Raw genomic sequence first — 18,797 nt, 5'->3', positions numbered from 1 at the left:
TTTCCCACTTTTCCTTCCTTACTAATGAAAAGTCGTACAAAGCTTCCATATGAGTTCGTCTGTCACTGGTTTGGGCTTCTGCTGTGTGATTGATGGGTGTTCTTCACCAGGCAGGGAATGATTCCTAACCGTGGCGTGTTGGCTCTTGTTCTAGCTATCGTCCAAGGAGACACCTTAGAAGATATATATAATCAATGCAAGCTTGTTATTGAAGAGCAGTCTGGGCCTTTCATCTGGATTCCCTCAAAGGAAAAGTTATAAATTAGCTACTGCACCTCCGACAATGACAGAAGAGCATTTAGAAGAAAAAAATATATATAATATACTACTTGGAGGCTTTTATGTTTTTGTTGCATTTATGTTTTTGCAGTCAATGTGAATTCTTATGAATGTACAACACAAACTGTGTGAAGCCATGAAGGAAACGGAGGGGCCACAGGGTGGGACAGAAAAGACTTTGCAGTATGCAGGAAGGCTTTGGTTTGCTCAAAGTGCCAGGTGTAGGGATGAACCTCTGATGGGCTTTCTGCCCAAGAGATGGGCAGCCTCCTCACCCCAGCAGATGTCCAGAGCTGATTTAGCTGCTGAGCTCTCTGTGTCTTTTGCTTTAAAGAAAAGTTGCCAGCACTTGAACTTCACCAACCTTCCCATTACCCACATCTGTAATTGGTACACTTCGAATTTTATAACTATGCACACTCTTTGATTTCTTAACGAGCAAAAGAAAGAAACAAGGAAAAAGGAAAGGAGTCCCTTTGGAGATAGCATATCAGGGAAGGATAAGTGTGTAGTTTCTTTGACTGGCATCTACAAAGACAAGCATTTCATAAAATTCACAAGTGTATGGAGGACTGACCTCACTGAGAGGAGGGGATTCACTGAGGGTAGCTTTATGATTGTTTATTGTCTATTTTGCCATTTATAAACTGAAAGAAGGCACTAAAGATGAGAATAATTTATACAATAAAAATATATTAAATGTATAGAAACGAATTTCTATAGGTTAAAAAAGTTTTGTGAAATATTTTGTAAAGACTAATTGAGAGACTAAATGTATGCACTATCAGCAGATGATCAAATTCAAGAACTGAAAGTTGCACTCTCCCTTTTGTTGCCAATGATCCATTAAGAGCATCTGAGTTCCTTCCAAAGTCTGACAAAGACTTCTCCCTCACTTACCTCCCATGATCTCCCTTCCATATTAGTAACACACTCTCATGGAGCACATCCCTTAATGAGTTGCCCTTGTGGGTATTTTTGGAAGACTTTTGGTTAATGCATTTTTCAGCTGATGGCTTTCAGAGACAAACTCATTCAAATGATCTAAAGGGAAGTTTTTGCTTTTATCTTGTTAAACAACCTGGGCCTGCCATGCAAATAGTTGAATAACTTTGTTCCTAGTTACATACATGCAATTCTCAAAGGATCATTTAGTATTTTGGCCAACCATGAGTAATTAGGACTTTCTTTTTGTCTGTTTCACAAGTAACTGAGGGTTTTGTGACAGCCAGAGATGGTATCGAGCCATGGAGAGATCTGTCCCAAGAAGCACTGTTCCTTTGAGGAAGAGAGAAGTATCTGGTTGGGGGGGTGAGGGGTGCAGACTTTGTTTCTGTGTACAGGGCAAAGAGAACCACAAGGAAAGATAATTAACAACTTTGAGCTCAACCAATTGAACTGCCTTTCTTGGGGGCTGCACCTGGACCAAGTTTATTTTTTAGCAATTATAATAATGATGATTTAAAAAACCTCCCAAAGCCTATATCCCACTTTAGAGCTGATGATGACATCAGCATTGCTTGTGCCCATGGTGTTTAGAGAGAGACTTTTTGGTGATCTCAATAACCACTCAACTGGGTTCTATGCCTGCCCAGACTAAGCCCCATCGCCTTATTTCTGGGGTACATCCAGACCTGGCAGGGATTCTGCCACACTGTGCAGCAAACCAGCATGCAGGCTGGCATGGGAGAGCGAGAGATAGAGCCATCAGCAGTGATGGGGCTTCTTCCCAGTAAGAACATCGGAGCTCAGAATGAGGGTCTCTTTCCAAAACCAAGTGTTGTTCATCTTACGCTAAGCTAACTACCACCGTCTGCCTCGCTGCAGTCACCAAAACAAACACAGAAATGCAAAATTATTCATCTACCTATAGTCTTGAGGCTGCCTTTGCCAACGGAAGGGCTAGCAATGCATTTTCCCTCTGATGAAAGTTAAATCTGGGGGGACTTCCTCAGAATGCTCAAAACGTTAAAGGTATGTCCGTGGCTGCAATTCGCCAGTTTCAGATCAAGGCCTACTTTCATCACTATTGCTGCCAGAAGTTTTCTGCCACCAGAATGCCATTCCTGATCCCAGCTCTATTTTTAGGCCACCATACTAACTTCTTTGGTTTCTCAACTGAGCATGCAACCATTTATTTAAAGGACTGTCATTAATGAGTAGATGTTTCCGCGGGTCGTGTGATGTGCTTTCCATTTAATATTAAGTATTGCTGTGGCTGAGTACAATCAAATTGAACCACCAACCCTTGGTTTTGTAGTAATATAATTATTTATTTTCCTAGTGTAGATGCTTCCAGATTAGAATTGGCATTTGCACTGATTTTTTTATGTAGATTTATATAAATATATATATACATATATATTTGCTTGAAGAATCACCAAGCGAATTGGTGAGAGGGTCTTTTCCTATAGAATTTACACCTCCATTTGTTGTGTTGTCTTGCGCTTCCCAATGTTGAGGTCTCTAGGGCTCCAACGAACTGGTGTATTTCGCAGCAAATATGATGATTGTACGGATATGGCAGGAAAGTTACCCAGATTACATCTGGTGCAAATGCACTTGGAGCCTGGGGCCAGACCGGTGCTAACACTGCAAACTTTGTCCGGAGCTCTCTCCAATCTGAAGGCTTGCTGGGGGCGCAATGTCACCTTCCCATGCTGGGCCCTTTCGGAAAAGTGCCAGATCGTGTCACTGGTGCTATTTTTCATGCTCTGGTACAATGTGTAGCACCACGGGGGTCTCAGCTTTACCAAAATCAAAATCGCACTTGTCAGCTAATTGCAGGGGCATTTGTTTTTTGCTCTCCTCCCACGGGATCTGTTGGCCATTTCTTTGCCGGCCTCTCCCTGCCCTCGCCCCCTCAGCCCCAAGTTCTTGGCTTGGCTCTGTCTGCTCAGTGAGCCCAGCTTTACGAAGCCGCACTCAGGTGCCTGTGAGCTGTCTTAGATCCTACTGCCAGCCCTTCCAGACTCTGAGCCAGGGAAAAGCCCTCCACTCCTATGGCTCTGGTTTTCCCTCCTTCTTTTCCTCTGCTCTCCCCCTTCCATTTCTGTCTCATTCCATCTCTCTCTTTGTGCACCTCTCCTTTTCTCCTACTGGCCTGTCTACCCGGAGTGTCTACCCCACATTCCTTCTGTGGTCTCTCATTACTCCCTCCCCTTCACTCTCCTGTCTCTCTAACCCCCTTCAGTCTCTTTCCCCCTTCCCCCTCCTTTCCTGTCCTTTTTCTTCCTCACACCTCTGAACATCTCCTCACCCATACCCCACTCTGAAATTTTTCTGTCCTATAAGGGCTCATGGCTGATTCAGACAGCACGTCCATACACTGGACCGATGACACAGTTCCTGTGGGTCACCGTTTCACTTACACAGCCCAGAAAGCAAAGCTGAGCATGAGGTCCCGGGCTGGAGCCAGCTCCAGCACGCCTCACCGAGCCAGCCTGCACCACTGCCCTCGCAGTGTCGATGCAAGTGCTCTGGGCCCCGCGGCACCTGGGTGCCTCTCTGCCTGAAGGCTGGTCCACAGTGAGCCCACTCCCAGCACCATCCTGTGGCTCTAAGGACACTTCCTCTCTACAAAGGCAGACTCTGGCCCCGAAATCATTCTGACAGCAAACCTCATTCTTCTCATTGAAGCCATGCCATCGCCTTGGTTTGGAGAGAGACATTTTTTCCCACTTAAAGCTCCCCCCGCCCCGCCCATTTTCATGTGAAGCCCCCTCTGCTTTTCAGCTGGTGATTGCTCTGGTGAGATTGAACAGACTCGCTGGTAAAATAACATCTCTTTTTTTCCTGTCTTGGTCCTGCCTAAATTCCTACAAAAGTATTTAAGGCAAGGACTCGAGCTAGTTCCTAAGCTTATCGTGGTCATTCGTCACTCCCAGGGGGAAACGGGGACATTTCTCTGAAAGCATCTGGAGTGACATGCCGACAAACTGATTTGCCAGAGATCTCCCTACAGAATTCTGTGGATATGCATTTTACTTCTGTGTGTATGTATGGTCTATGTGGTATGTATATCCTGTATACACATACTGCATTGGGTATGAATGAATGTGGATGGAAACCCACACACACACTCCAGTCTGTAAATATCCTTCCTCACTGAAAACTGTGCTTTGGAAATCATTTCTTGTACAGCTGTGCAGTTTCTTGTAGCAGCTGAGGACAAGCTAAGACAGGTGGATGAGTTAGACAAAGATCACCTAAAAGATGGAATACGGAATCTCCCTAGCAACTCGTGAGGACAGACAACCAAATGGCAAGGTTGACTCCCAATGGGATGGCAAACTTTTCTTCTCTCCTTTCGGAATTTGTGTTTCCTAAGTGTGTCTTAAATTCTGAGTGCACCAGGCTGTACCCGTTAGATCCTTTCGATATGACAGTTTCGTGCTTCTCTCTGACAGGATGTTTCTCCATCGAGCTGTAGTGCAGGAGGGGAGGGAGGGGGAAATTCTCCTTGCCTGGGCTGGAGTTTACAGAGACACTGCACAGCTTACACTCCTGTTAAGTGTAAATATTCGACACTTCCATTCCATTTGTGTAAAAAATAAAGCACACACAATTATAAAATCAAGATGTATATTTCATACTCAGTGTGTCTGTGCATATTTATTGCGTTTCTGGTTGTCAGCAGTGGCCCCGTTGTAAGAATGCCTGATAGAGTGTTTATAAACGTGTCATGGTTTTATTATGAGATATAAATATTAAAACATTTTCTACTTTATAGCAAATTATTTTCTCCCAAAGCATAATTTGTCTTGCTTCATAAAGAATAGAATCATCCATTTTTATTTTTATCAAATTTGTCTGATTTCAGGGCTAAAGTGTAGTTAGAGGAGGTTTGCTCTGAGAAGCCCAGGCAGTGCTGAGAGGAGCCCAAAGTGGTGCCTTTTCATATTTTTAACTTCGGTTACTATCTTGCCTGCTTTTCATCAGGATTTGGCCAAGAGTGAACAATATATGAAAAGATAGGGTTTTTTATAAGAGACTCTTAATCTCACAAAACAAACTGAGGGATGGGGGGGAGGGTTAGGGAGAGGGTGGAGGGTGGTTGGGTTGTGGACATTGGGGAGGGTATGTGCTATGGTGAGTGCTGTGAAATGTAAACCTGGCAATTCACAGTCCTGTACCCCTGGGGCTAATAATCCATTATATGTTAATTTAAAAATTTAAATAAAAAATTAAATTTAAAAATAAAATCTAGGTTTTTTAGGGATGCCTGGGTGGCTCAGTTGGTTGAGCATCTGCCTCTGGCTCAGGGCATGATCCAGAGTTCTGGGATCGAGCCCTATGTTGGGCTCCTTGCTCTGTGGGGAGCCTGCTTCTCCTTCTCCTGCTCCCCCTGCCTGTACGCTCTCTCTCTCCATCAAGTAAATATATAAAATTTTTTTAAAAAGAAAAAAGATGGGTTTTTTAAGACCCTCACATCTATGTGGAAAAAAATCTATTCCCCAGTTTCAAAATTGTGAGATTCCAGGAGATACTAAAATTACAGAAAAAAATTTTTTCTTATCTAATACTTAACAGTACCCAAAAAGGGCACAATTGGAGAGGAGATGTCATTATTCATGTACCCTGGGCCACAAAATATACCAGCTCCGGAGATCTGAACATGCCAGAAATGTCAGGTTTAGGAACCTGAATCTGCCAGATAATATTCTAAATTCTTCCCACGAGGTTAAACATATGCCGTGTCATACTGACATTTAGACGGCATAGGTCTGACAGCTGAAGGACCAAAACAAATTCCTCCTTTGGAAAGAGTGAATTTCGCCGTTAAAGCAATCGCTGCAGAGTATGTTTTGCTTCACCATTAACTGTCACATAATCAGGTCAGTCAATTGGGAAACGAAGCTTGGTCATAGAAGCCTGGCCATCACTGGGGGCCCATGGGAGCCTCCACCAGGTGTCCTGTCACTGTCCCTGGGGCTTGGCAGCAGTGAGCAGAGACAGCATAAGAAGGCATTGACTGGAGGTAGCTGGGTGGCTCAGTGGTTTAAGCGTTCAGGATCTCAGAGCCCTGGGATCGAGTCCTGCAGAGGGCTCCCCACTCAGTGGCAGCTTCTCCTTTTCCCTTTGCTGCTCCCCTTGCTTGTGCTCTCCCACTCTCTCTCTCTCTCTGTCAAATAAATAAAGTCTTCAAATTTTTTTTAAGAAAAAGAATGAAAGGCATTGACTGAGGCTACAAGCCCAATGCCGGCCTGAACTTTCAACAATTACTCAATTTTTAATACTGACACGGTCTCACCAGTCTTCATACTAATGGTAGCACTACACAAAAGCCAGATTCGCCCCAGCAATGAGTATGTTTACTCAGGGTGAGGGAAGCTAGAGGAGGTTTTGACTTTTTGTTTCCTTCTGTAACTATTCTAAAACATGAGGTCTAGAAGTCTCAAAACTAGAAGTGGACCACACGTCTCTGAAACTCAGAGGATCTTGCTATGGTCTATGTATGATCTTTGCATATATTCTGAGACTAAAATATCCATTGACAGAATGCCAATGCCTCAGTGTAGGACAAAGCTAAGGAACCCCTGCAGAGGGACCACCAGCTTTCCCAGCACAACCAGACTCAGAAGCTCTGAAGTGCTCAGGGCACAATGTCGTCCATGGGTCTGGACTGCCAGCTCTCATTACCCCACTAGTTGCTCTCTGTGACCCACCTTTGCCTTAGGGACATCTCAGAAGGCACGACTGCCATCATAAAACTGCTCCCCTCCTCCTTCTCATGGTCAAAGCTTGAGAAACAGTGCCTGACCTGCATTCAGCCAGCTCCTGGGAACCTTCTCTCCTGAAGATGGCGTGCCGCTGATGAGAACTACAAAGTAGTAATTCCTTCTCTAGGCCATCTCCTAGCTTCTCCTCCCAAGTCCTAGTTTCAGAGTCACGTGAACCAATGCACAGACCCTCCTCAGCCCACTGAGACAGGTAGCAAAATTTGAAACCGGCACCTCCAACCTCTAAAGACCAGTATGTAAGCCAAGGCTCTCAATTAGAGTAAAGCAACCAAAGAGCAAACAGCTCTTCCCCAAAGTGAACACAGACCTTTTCAGGTTCCAAAGTCTGGCCCACATCTTCAGAAGGAGAAATCTAAATCTTGAATTTAATGTGTTAGTCTTGTATTTGAATATCTTAAGATTCTATATAAACTTAGCAAACCCTAATGATCCATGGCTTATATAAGGTATGATGCTTGGTCTTTTTTCTATACCAAAATAATTTCTTTTTGGCCTAAAATAATTCCCACAAATGGCATTAAAATTGTGAGGTATTCTTTCAGATGAGGAAAAAAGACTTAAAGGATAACTGATTTGCAATGTGCTTCACAACACTGATACATCAGTACAACAGCACTGGTCTCAACTACTCAAAGCCAAAAAAGCCAGGACTGAGAGAGACACGAGTTCTCTCTCACTCTCAGGTCTAAGGTCTGTCTGCTTGGTTCTGGTTCCCCATTTTATCCCGACAATTGTCTCAGGTAAATCTGCTCTTCAGGCTTCAAACGGAGAACCTGTGTGAACACCGCACAGCAGAAAGCTGACGTCCAAACAAGGAGAGAAACAGAGAACAGACTTCATTTTAGCAAAAAGCAATCAACTCTACTTTCATCTGCAAGGAGAAGGGAACAAAAGTATTTTATTTTCAAGGGTACATTAAAATTGTCAAATTTCTTATAGCTCTAGATAACAAATTACAATTAACTTTTTCTTTGAAATGAGATTAGGGTCCCTCAGAAAGAAGAGTTGATTTCAATTCAACAAAAATGTAACATCAGCAAATTAAAGAGTGAATTGTTTGGTTTTTTCGTGGGTCCCACCTGTTTCATCGATAGTCTTAGTAACCTCTCTGTAAAAATTCTGTGTGCCCCTATGTCTTTTCAGCTGGCAGTTCTGGTATGAATAACCTGCCTGTGCCTTCCCCACCCCCAAGAAATAAATCTCTCCCCAGGGTCCTTCCAGACCAGTTTCTTTTTACCGTGTTACTCATCTTAATTAACTACAGTCACTAAATCTGGCTTCGAGTCCATAGTCCTTCTCCTTAACAACTGGTGATTTGATTTTGACTATTTTAAATTCTTCAGAGTATAAAGTTAAAGGAATGTATGTGCTGTTTTAAACTTGGGTCAATAAACCCATTAAAAATCGGAGTAAATACATGGAAAGCCAACATTTCATGCAAAGAAAGGCTAACAGTTGCTTAATTTTAAGTGCCCTATGAGGAAAACATTTGTAAAGAAGCTAGTATTTTGTATTATTTATCTAGTTGCCATTCCTTATTGTCAGCCAACAATAAATTCCTGCTTGGAGCCAGGCTCTATTTAGATGTTGGAATAAAAACATAAATTACAGGGCATAGTCTGTCTTCTAAAGGCATATAAACCTAGTAGCTGAGAAATTAAAAAAAAAAAAGGAAAAAAGCTAATTCAAAGAGACCAATCAGTGAATGCATAAAGAGTGACCTTGACATCTAGGAGTCAGACATACACCTGCTCAGCATTTGCCCCCTTTCTCACACCCTGGGAAGAACCTCGATGGCAATACTGAGTGTCTTCTCTGGCATTGCTGCGTCCAAGTGTCTGGCTTTAAGGTTTAAACTGCCAAGGCAGCCACTTCACAGACAGCTGTCTCCAGTAAACACATTACCAGGTACCATGACCAGATGAAGACCAGGCCCCGCCCCCCAACTTCCTTTGTTTGAAAGACTCCGACCTTTCCACGGAATGTTTTTCCCTTCCGGAGCTTTTATTTCTGCTCCAGCCTTTTGAATGGACCAGTCAAGAGTGAGCCCGCAAAACTCTAGGCACTCCACCCTACCTCCCTCCCTCCCCGCCGTCCCCGGGGTGCCTCCCACCACCCTCGCGCTGCACCCTCCAGGATAGGTGATTATTAAACCTTGTTTTTTCGAAGTTTCCTGGTAGATTTTGTCGAAGGCACCTTACAATCCTAATAAGAACTACAAGAGTTAGTGCACCCCAACACTGATTTGGAAAGGGAAATGTCCGAGGAGGCTCTCTGTGAGCTGGGTGAGGAGCTTGTTGGAAATATCCTAGACCTACTGAATCAATCTGTATTTTGACAAAATTCCCCAGTGATCCCACACAGGTTAAAGTGGAAGGCGCGCTAGTCTGCAAAACTGAATCAACTGTGAAGAAAGGAGCGTTGTGAAAAAAATTCATTAAAATCAAGAAAGTGAGTTACTAACTACAGTGGTAAAAACAAAAAAGCAAATAGCGGAAAAGGAGACTAGAAATAGCTCTCTGAATCAGCAAATAGCTTGGTGGCCGCAGCCCGTTAGTACTCCAGAGTTGGGGGGGAGGGAGCATCTGAAAAGTCCTCTGTACAAAATACTTGATCCGTGTTTAAATCCCAGACTGATTTTCTCCACTGAACCAGCTGAGGAGAGAATCCTTAGCATGCACCTCTAAGAACTTTAGAGTTGAATAAATTAGAATTTAGGGAAAAGGGGAGTGTCCCCCAAGTTCACATGCTGGGCAGAGCTGGGTCTCAAGTTCAGGCTTCAGCTTCTCTTGTTCAGTGTCCACTATGACTACTCCACACAGGCTCTGTGACTGTTAATTAAGGATCTGATTTGGAGCAGTGATTACCAGGAAAGGGCCAGAAGGCCAGCCAGATGGACGAGCAGATAGCCATCTGCCTCCTAACTGGGTAAACTGACTCCCTGCCCCATATTAGGAATGAGTCGCTTTGTCAAAAAGCAAAGATAGTATTGATGAGGGAGCAGGAGGCTGGCTGAGGACAAAGCAAGAGCTGGCGCCTTGCACCCCCCCCCCTTCATCCGCTCCCCTCCATAGGTGTAGCATTCCTCAGGCACCCCTGACTGCCATAAAATGATAAATAGTTAACTTGCTGAGATCACAGTCCTGCAAGACAGGAGTCTCCCTTGGTTTGCAAATGTCCTTGAGATTACAACAAAGAAGTTACCTTATCAATAGCCCAATTTCCAAAGACACAGAACTCAGTTTCTCAAGCCTAATGTCACCCTCCCCTCCATAAAAAACCAAAGGAGGTGGAAGTAGAAGGAAAAGTAAATAAAGTTAAATTTCTTCTAAACCTAAATCTCATTAACAAGGATGCTTGATAGCAGGAATGTAACATTCCACCAGGCTTCCAATTGTCTTTACTTGATAGCAACTAAGCCTTCAATATCCTGATAGTATTCTTTGCCCCAATAGCCCTTCTGAACACCCCTTTGTCCTCACCTACCCAACTCCTGTGTATATAACCAACCACTCCTAACAACCCGGGGCAGCAGCAGCTCTTCCTGCCCGTGGGTCCTGTCCCCGTGCTTTAATAAACCACCATTTTGCACCAAAGATGTCTTAAGAATTCTTTCTTTAGTCATCAGCTCCAAACCTCACCCCACCGAACCTGACTTAGGTTCTGGGACTTCATCAGTATCAGCAAAGAACCTCCCAGCTAAGATAAATGCAGGAATTAGCTTATCAAAGAACATGACCAGAACTGGGGGACAAAAAAACAAAAAAAGGAAGTCATTTAAGAGTGGATGAACTAGAAGCATTTGGGTGGCTCAGTTAAGGCTGCCTTTGGGATACCAGGGGTCTGGGATCAGCCCTGTGTCAGGCCCCTCGCTCAGCAGGGAGCCTGCTTCTCCCTCTCCTTCTGCCCCCACTACCTCCCACCCCATGCTCTCCTGCACACGTGCTCTCTGTCTCTCAAATAAATGCATAAATAGTAAACTTTTTTTATTTTAACTATTTAAATAGTTAAATGAAATTTTTTATGACATGAGAGACAAAAAATGATGCCTGTTTATCAGAAATGTTATTCCTACCATGCCATGTGTTGCAAAGCCGTCACTTTTAAATAAACTATTTATTTTTTAATTTTTAAAAAGATTTTATTTATTTATTAGTTAGAGAACACAAGCAGGGGGAGCAGCAGACACAAGGAGAAGCAGACTCCCCACTGAGCAGGGAGCTCAATCAGGAGCTCAATCACAGGACCCGGGGATCATGACCTGAGAAGACACTTAACTAAGCCACCCAGGTGTCCCAATAAGCTATTTTAGAACAGTTTTAGGGGTGCTCCGGGGTGGCTTAGTCAGTTGGGCATCTGACTCTTGAATTCCAGTCAGGTCATGATCTCAGAGACGTGGGATCAAGCCCTGCATCAGGCTCCATGATCTGTGGGGCATCTGCTTGAGATTCTTTCCCTCTGCCCCTCCAATCTTCCTCTCTCTCTCTCTCAAATAAATAAATAAATATTTAAAACAAAACAAAAGAGGGCGCCTGGGTGGCTCAGTGGGTTAAAGCCTCTGCCTTCGGCTCGGGTCATGATCTCAGGGTCCTGGGATCGAGTCCCACATCGGGCTTTCTGCTCAGGGAGCCTGCTTCCTCCTCTCTCTCTGCCTGCCTCTTTGCCTACTTGTGATCTTTCTCTATCAAATAAATAAATAAAATCTTTAAAAAATTAAAAAAAATAAAACAAAAGAATAGATTTATAGGAAAAGTACAAAATATTACAGAGGATTTCCATATATCCCCAACCAGTTTCTTCTATTGCTAACTAGTCCTGATTAATTGAAGCAATGTTTATAATAGGTTATTAACCAAAGTCCATAGTCTCTTCAGATTTCCGTCGTTTTTACCTATTTCTCCTCCTGGATTCCACTGAGGACACCATATTATTCTTAGTCATCATGTGTCCTCAGTCCTCTTGGCTGTGACAGTTTCTCAGACTTCCTTGTTTTTGATGACCTTGACAGTTTAAGGAAGTACGGGTCAGATATTTTATAGAATGTTCCTCACGTAGGATCTGTTTTCCCTTACTTGGATGAAGTTTGTTTGAGGAAGGGAGACCACAGAGCTTTAAATGCTATTCCCATCACGTCATATCAAGGCAACATCACTTAATCACGGTGGATGTGAACCATGTCCATCTGGCTGAGGTAACTCCTCTTCCAGTTTTTCTCTGTAAAATTCTATCTTTACGCTCCTGTTCACACTGGATTCTTTGGAAAGGCGTCCCTGAGCCTAGCCCACCCTTAATGAGTAGGAGGTAGCTTCCGAGTCCTTGTTGGCAAAGCAATATGGGAGATTTGTCTCTTCTTTTCCATCGTATTTATTCAATTATTTGTTTATATCGGCAAGGATTTAGGAATATTTTATAATTTGGGTTATCATTCAATACTACTTTATTTTATTTTGTAATTTCAGCTTTGGCCATGGAGAACCCTTTCATTTGTCTCCTGTGTTCCTTTTCTCATACTCCCATTACCGTGGATTTTTTCGTTGCTGTTGGTTTTGAGCTCTTTCTTACTTTCTGGCTCTTGAAGAGGCTCAGGCTCATTTTATATATTTTATGCCTGAATCCTAAAATGAGCCATTTTTGCAAGGCACCCTGGTTCCTTTTATTGGAGAATAATATTAGAAACAGATCTTGGAGCTAAATGTGTTCACAGCTACTAAGGTGTCATTTCTCAGGCTGGCAGAACAGGGGAATAAATGTGTATATATTGTATATATACACATACCTACAATATTTCTAAATGTAGCCATCTGTATCTATATTAGGCTAAGCATGAGTTCATACTGATGTCTCCATTCTTACCCATTATCACGTGGATTATTCCAGCCTTCTCCCCTTGCTTGTCTATAAACTCCCTCTCCAACAGTGAGAAACCTAATGGCAGGCATTTTCTTTCCTTATTTCATTCTGACTAGCTGATCCACGGTGGGACCCTAGGCTCAGGAACATCCTGAAGAACCTTCTAATCTCCACATTGTGTCTTTTTATTGGTCTCTTGATTATCTCAGGTTCCTGCTACTTCCTTCCAAACTTGATGATAAATGTCTAGGATTTCTCACATCCAAAACATGGGAAAAGAGAGAGTAACCGAAATCCAGCCTCATATGAGAGAAATCTGAGGGCTCAAAGTCATTATTACCATTTGAATGGATTCTTTCTGAACCTTCAAATGACCTTGTATTCTAATCATGTTTAGGTGAGGTCAAAAACAGTGATGTATCCAATGATCTAGAGTTGTCACATCTCTTGCCCCTACTTTCCAAAATCTCCACAGATGACACCTGGGTGCCATCTTGAATTCACTTGATGGCATCACGAGGAGGAGTTAGCTTCTGCTCACCAAACCTGACCCAAATCTCCTGTTCCCATCTGTCTCTCTTTATTCTCTGGCTCAACTCCCTTTTGGATAATTCTTGGAAATGCCTTGGCAAAAAGGAAAGGTGAAATTATCCACAAGCAAATTGTGAAGTGTGTATCGTGCTGCTTATAAATTAGGGTTCTTTAGTCAAACATACTTGAGGAAATATTGGGAGAACGTGATATAGATTTACATCCACATAAGTTGATCCTCTCCTTAGCCAAGTTACTCACCTTTCTTGGCAGAAGGTGGGGAATGAGGTTGACAGAAGGAAAATTGGATTCTTAAGGAAGGAATATAAAGAAAGGTCACAATTATGACCTTTATTATGGTCATAATCATAAAATTGACCTTTTAAAACAAGGCAAAATGGGTTTAAAGTCATCATTTCTTTTGTTCTCATCTTACATCCCAGCCTGATACAGAATTTTTCCCATGGTATAAATAAGAGGGCCTTAAAACTAGAGGCAGCGATGCCTGGGTGGCTCAGTCAGTTGAGTGTCTGCCTTCAGCTGGGATCATGATCTCAGAGTCCTGGGATGGAGCCCTGAGTCATGCTCTCTGCTCTGTGGGGAGCTTGCTTCTCCCTCTGACTCTGCCCCTCCCCACTGCTTATGCTCTTTCTCTCTCTCTCTCTCTCTCTCTCTCTCTCTTTCTGCCAAATAAATAAAAAAATCTTTAAAAAACAGACTGTATTAAAAAAAAAAAAGAAAAACTAGAGGCAGACAGGTGCCTGCGTGGCTCAGTCAGTTAAATCTCCAACTCTTATTTTCTGCCCAGGTCATGATCTCAAGGTCATGAGATCAAGCACTTTGTCAGCCTCTGTGCTGAGTGTGAGCCTGCTTAAGTTCTCTCCCTCTCTCTGTTCCTATTCCCACTCCTGCTTGCATGCTCTCTCTCTCTCAATAAACAGTCTAACCTGTTTCACAGAAGAATAACATATTAAAAAAAGAAACTAGAGGCAGAAAGGAAAGTATACAAAATAAAAGTCAAAGAAAAGCCCACCCCATCTAATCCAAGGCTATTGAAAACAGAAGGTGAGCTAGAAGCAGAGAGAAGGAACAGAGATGAAGGGTTGGACAATGAGACTGTACTCTATTCCTCTCCCTCAGCTGAAACTCTGCCAAGTTGAAGGGAACAATTTGGACACTAATTGGCCCACCTATTTGGAATCCTGGGAGGAGTCATTTGGTGGGCCAGGCACCCCATTATATCCATAAGAATTTGGGGACTGGCCACATCAAAGTAAAGCTCAAGGTACAGCATGGTCAGAAAGAGTCAAAGAAGGCTCATCACTCCTGAGCTGTCCTCTCTTTTCATGGGATATATTGGAGGAAGCCAGGAGCTCCCACTGGGCCCTGAGAAGGGAAAGCAGACCTATCTGAGTCTGAGAGCCAGCTTTCCCACCTTGAGATCTGTTGTGAGGAGTGACTCAATAAAGAAGGATGGGCCCTGCCCCACACCCCATCCCACCCCAGCCAGAAGCCAACAGAGGATACGCAGAGGCTCAGTGGAGGTTTTAAAGGTGAGATTGGCAGCCAGGAAGTAATGCAGCCTCCACCAAGCCTAGAGAGACCAGACAGCTTTCACTTCAGACACACGCGCCCACGGGGCATACATCCCTATGGTAGACAAAGAACATCATCATGAAAAAAATGGACACTATCATGGAAACCAGAGAGGTCAGAACATACCACATAAACCCAAATAACCCTCTCCTTCCCACTGCCAAGAAGACTCAGTGAGCCACAGACCCTCCCCCATTCACCTCTGACCAATAACGCCAACCAACTTAATCAAGAAGTGTTCTGGAAGTCTGCTCAGGGAAATGAAGGAGGAGATGCAGCAGGAGCCTGGGATGGGGTGGAGAGCCAGGTCCAGCTGGGGGGAATTGAGAGGGGCAGGACTTCAGGGAATGGGGACCCCAAAGGAAGGGGAGATAAAAAGGCAGCAGGTGTTCACAGCTTTCCTCTTAGGAAGTGGGAGGCCCAGTCCAGAAAGCAACCATTCATTCATTCAACAAATATTTATCGAGTTGGGTGGAGAGCAACAGGACTCCCAAACTGAACTGGTCTTGGGTCCTGACCTCAAGAGCTTACAATCCAGTGGGAAGGGCCAGTGGGCAAAGCTGTGTCACCTGCCTGCGGGTCGGGTCGGAGCACCATGCTGGGAGCAGAACAGCCACTGCTGTGAGAATGAGGAAAGAACAATGGATTCTCACTGGAGGCATCAGGAAAGCATTTGAACTGTGCCTCTGAAGTATGCCTGTGGGAGAGAAAGGAAGGAGAATACCAGATAAGGTGGAGAAGCCTGAAGAGAAGCAGAGGTGGGAAAGAGAGGGCACTGTTAGGGAAATTCCGGGAGCCAGGTTTGGCAGCTGCGCAGAATGCTTGATGAAATGTTGAAGAAGCTGGAAAAAAAGGCCAGAAAGAGATTGTCCTATGTGCAAGGTAGGTGAGCTTGGCTTTCATCCCCAAGCCGATGGGGAGCTACTTTGTCTTTTAAGATCAGATTTGTTTTTTGAATGTTTGCCCTGTGGCAGTCATGGGGAATGAATTTGGGAAGGAAGACCTGGGAGACTTTAGTCCAAGGACAAAGGACAAAAAGGGCAAGAGAACATCAGAGCTGTCGGAGGTATTTTTGGCAAGTGTCCTACACCCTCCGCAGGTCTGTCAAAGGGAAGCTCATCAACAGATACACTTGCCTTTTCATGGGCTGTTGTCATTACAGCCCGGCTCCCCCTCCCCATTCTCTTTCCCTCTTGCTGGCTTACACCCATACACAGATGCAGTGGTATCTCTCATCTCTAAAAATATTCCTTTTTTCAATTAAGTTTTTTAATTTAATTCCAGTTTAGTCAACATACAGTGCTACCCTAGTTTCGGATGTACAGTATAGTGATTTCATTCTGTAACTGGAGAATTATACAATATAGTGACTCAACAATTTTAAAAATATTCTTGATGCCGTAGTCTCCTGTCCAGTCTCTCTGTCACAGTTTCTTAACAGGGGCTTCTGTCCTCAGCTTTTTCTCATGGTTGTGATGCGGCCACTGGAGTTTCCTCCATCTTGTTGGCCATCTAAGCAGAAGGCGGGGGGAGAATGTCCTGGGTCAGTCCCTTTATAAGAGCTTTTCTATACATTGTCCACTGCCTGCCCCTTGTCAGGTCCTCAGTAACTAAATGTTGGTGGAGTGAATTGTTAGACCCAAAGGTAGACACACAACCTCTCATTTCATTTCTCCCAAAACCTCGTAATTTAGATATTTTTATCCCCATTTTAGAGATGAGCAAACTGAGGATCAGGGACTTTAGGCAACTTGTGTAAGTAGGGCAGGAATTCACAGTGGCCTGTTTCTGTCCCTCCACACCAGATGGCTTCCACTTCTCTCCAGAGCATCAGTCATCCCAGTGGGTCATTTTTGCACTTTAAGTTGACCAGACAAGAAAACAACACTTGTTGCTTGATATGAGCCAAAGAATTGAAAAGTCATCCCAGAATTCATTATCTTCCCACAGCTAATTGGAACTCATTAAAAAACCTGATTCTGAAGGCAGGAAGAAATCATTTTAATTAGCAAGGAGATAGACTTTTCCTCAGCAACAAGTCTAGAATCTCAATCTGTGTTGATGGAGACTTTAATTAGCAAGAAAAGTAGCTGTTTCCAATGAAGTATAGAGAAAATACTGAAGCTGGCTGAGGTCCTTCACAACTTCCTGAAGACATTATACATCTCATGAAGACTGAGATTGTCTGTGGTAACCAGTTTAACCATAAATATTTCTTGTTACATTTTTATCCATTTCTTTCCTATTGATCTATGTAAGAAGGTCAGGAAGGGCAAAGTTAAGCTAGAAAGCAATAGTTATATACCTCCCTTCACTTCCTCTCACACTTGATACAAATTTTATAACTTAGCACTTCAATTACCAGGTAACAACTCTAAGTCACACTGTTTTAAAAAACTTTCTAAATTGTGTTTAATCCAGATTTCCCAAACTTGACCTTGGAACTCTTTGCTCATGATGGGTAGTTGCTGGTCTCCAAACTTGGCCGCCACACTTCCTCCACTCCTGTATGCTCATGCTACCCTCCCCATGGCCCCCATCAACAGATAGTCTATCTGCTATCCCCTTGCATCTAAGCTGGCCTTGTGATTTACTTTGGTGAATGGAATATGGCAAGAGTGATGCTGTGTCAGTTCTGGGGCTAGCCCTTGAGAGACCTGACAGATTTTGCTCCCTGGGAAACTGGGTATAGAAAGAAGTCCATCTATGTGACTGGAGAGAGAGATCCAGCTAGGTGTCCAGTTGGAGAACGACTTTCCCAACTATGATCTAGCTCCTTGGGCAAGATCCAGCTCTCCTGGTTCCCTGTCCAGTGCTCTGTCTACAACACATGCTACTACTGATCTGCCTGTCAAAGAATTTATTGATCTCATGGATGGTTCAACACATTGGGATTTTAAGTCATTAGAGACTCTTAGAAACTTGAATCTAGTTCAATCTAGACTCATACTTGCAGTTTTATTTACTTTTCTAACTTTTCCCATTAAGAAGTCTCTCCTTATTCCTATGGTCTATGTAGAAGCCCCCTCCTCCTCATGATAACATTTGAACAATAGTAAAGAACTCACCTTCCATATTAATCACTCAGAATTTAAGTCTCAACCCCACTTGCGGGTCTAGACAACTTACTGGCTTACAAAAGTTCATTCAGCTTTCTGAGTCTCAACTTATTCATCAATAAAATGAGAACATAAAAATGCCTGCCCATTATGTAATTATTAGTACTCTTATTTTGTCCCACTATTATTTTATCCCTAGTGATTTTTTTCATATTTTGTTACCCGGAGTCAAACTATCAGTGAAGATTTCTGATCATTACAAGATAACCACTGTTACCACTGTGTGCTAAAACCATTTTTGCTAAAAGACAGGAAGATTGATCTCTTGGTTCACTTGAGTGGACATTGGCAGGTAAATAGTTGATGTATGCCAAGTTTAGAGATACTAGAAACTTGGCCTATCATTATTTATAGTGTCCCCTAAGGAGGCACTGGCCCAAAGAAAAACCCTTTCCAGGTTTGATGTTCTAAAATTTCATAGGCCTCTTCCTTCCCCCCAAAACTCCCTACCAAAGGGGCCACAGCTTCCAAGATGCTCCCATCCCTCCATGGGCTGCACAGGACTCTCCCCAGTGAGGTAACCCCAGGATGGATGTGCATGGATTGTGGGAGGGCAGCCTGCAGGTCACTGGCCCAGTTTCCAGGTATAAAGGCATGAGATCAATCTTCCATTTGGGTCCAATGCTCTTTATACCAGAGTTGACAATTAAGGGTAAGTAAGTACTCTCCAAGTAAAGGG

At 43.4% G+C, this 18,797-nt stretch overlaps 1 protein-coding gene across 17 annotated transcripts in view; it reads left to right on the top strand.

Moving 5' to 3' along the window:
* The window catches only part of DLG2 (discs large MAGUK scaffold protein 2), a 1,549,658-nt gene extending 1,546,629 nt beyond the window's left edge, over positions 1 to 3,029 (top strand). For all 17 annotated transcript variants that reach the window (XM_059411961.1, XM_059411989.1, XM_059411997.1 and 14 more), the window contains one exon: positions 155 to 3,029. In XM_059411961.1, the coding sequence (XP_059267944.1) occupies positions 155 to 261 (107 nt within the window). In that variant the 3' untranslated portion in view covers positions 262 to 3,029. The remainder of the gene's footprint in view (positions 1 to 154) is intronic.
* Positions 3,030 to 18,797: the final 15,768 nt, after the last annotated feature.

Source organism: Mustela nigripes, chromosome 1, assembly GCF_022355385.1.
Source record: "Mustela nigripes isolate SB6536 chromosome 1, MUSNIG.SB6536, whole genome shotgun sequence".
Lineage (NCBI taxonomy): Eukaryota > Metazoa > Chordata > Mammalia > Carnivora > Mustelidae > Mustela > Mustela nigripes.
The sequence above is the reverse complement of the archived record's forward strand: the minus strand, read 5'-3'. Positions and strand labels throughout refer to the sequence as shown.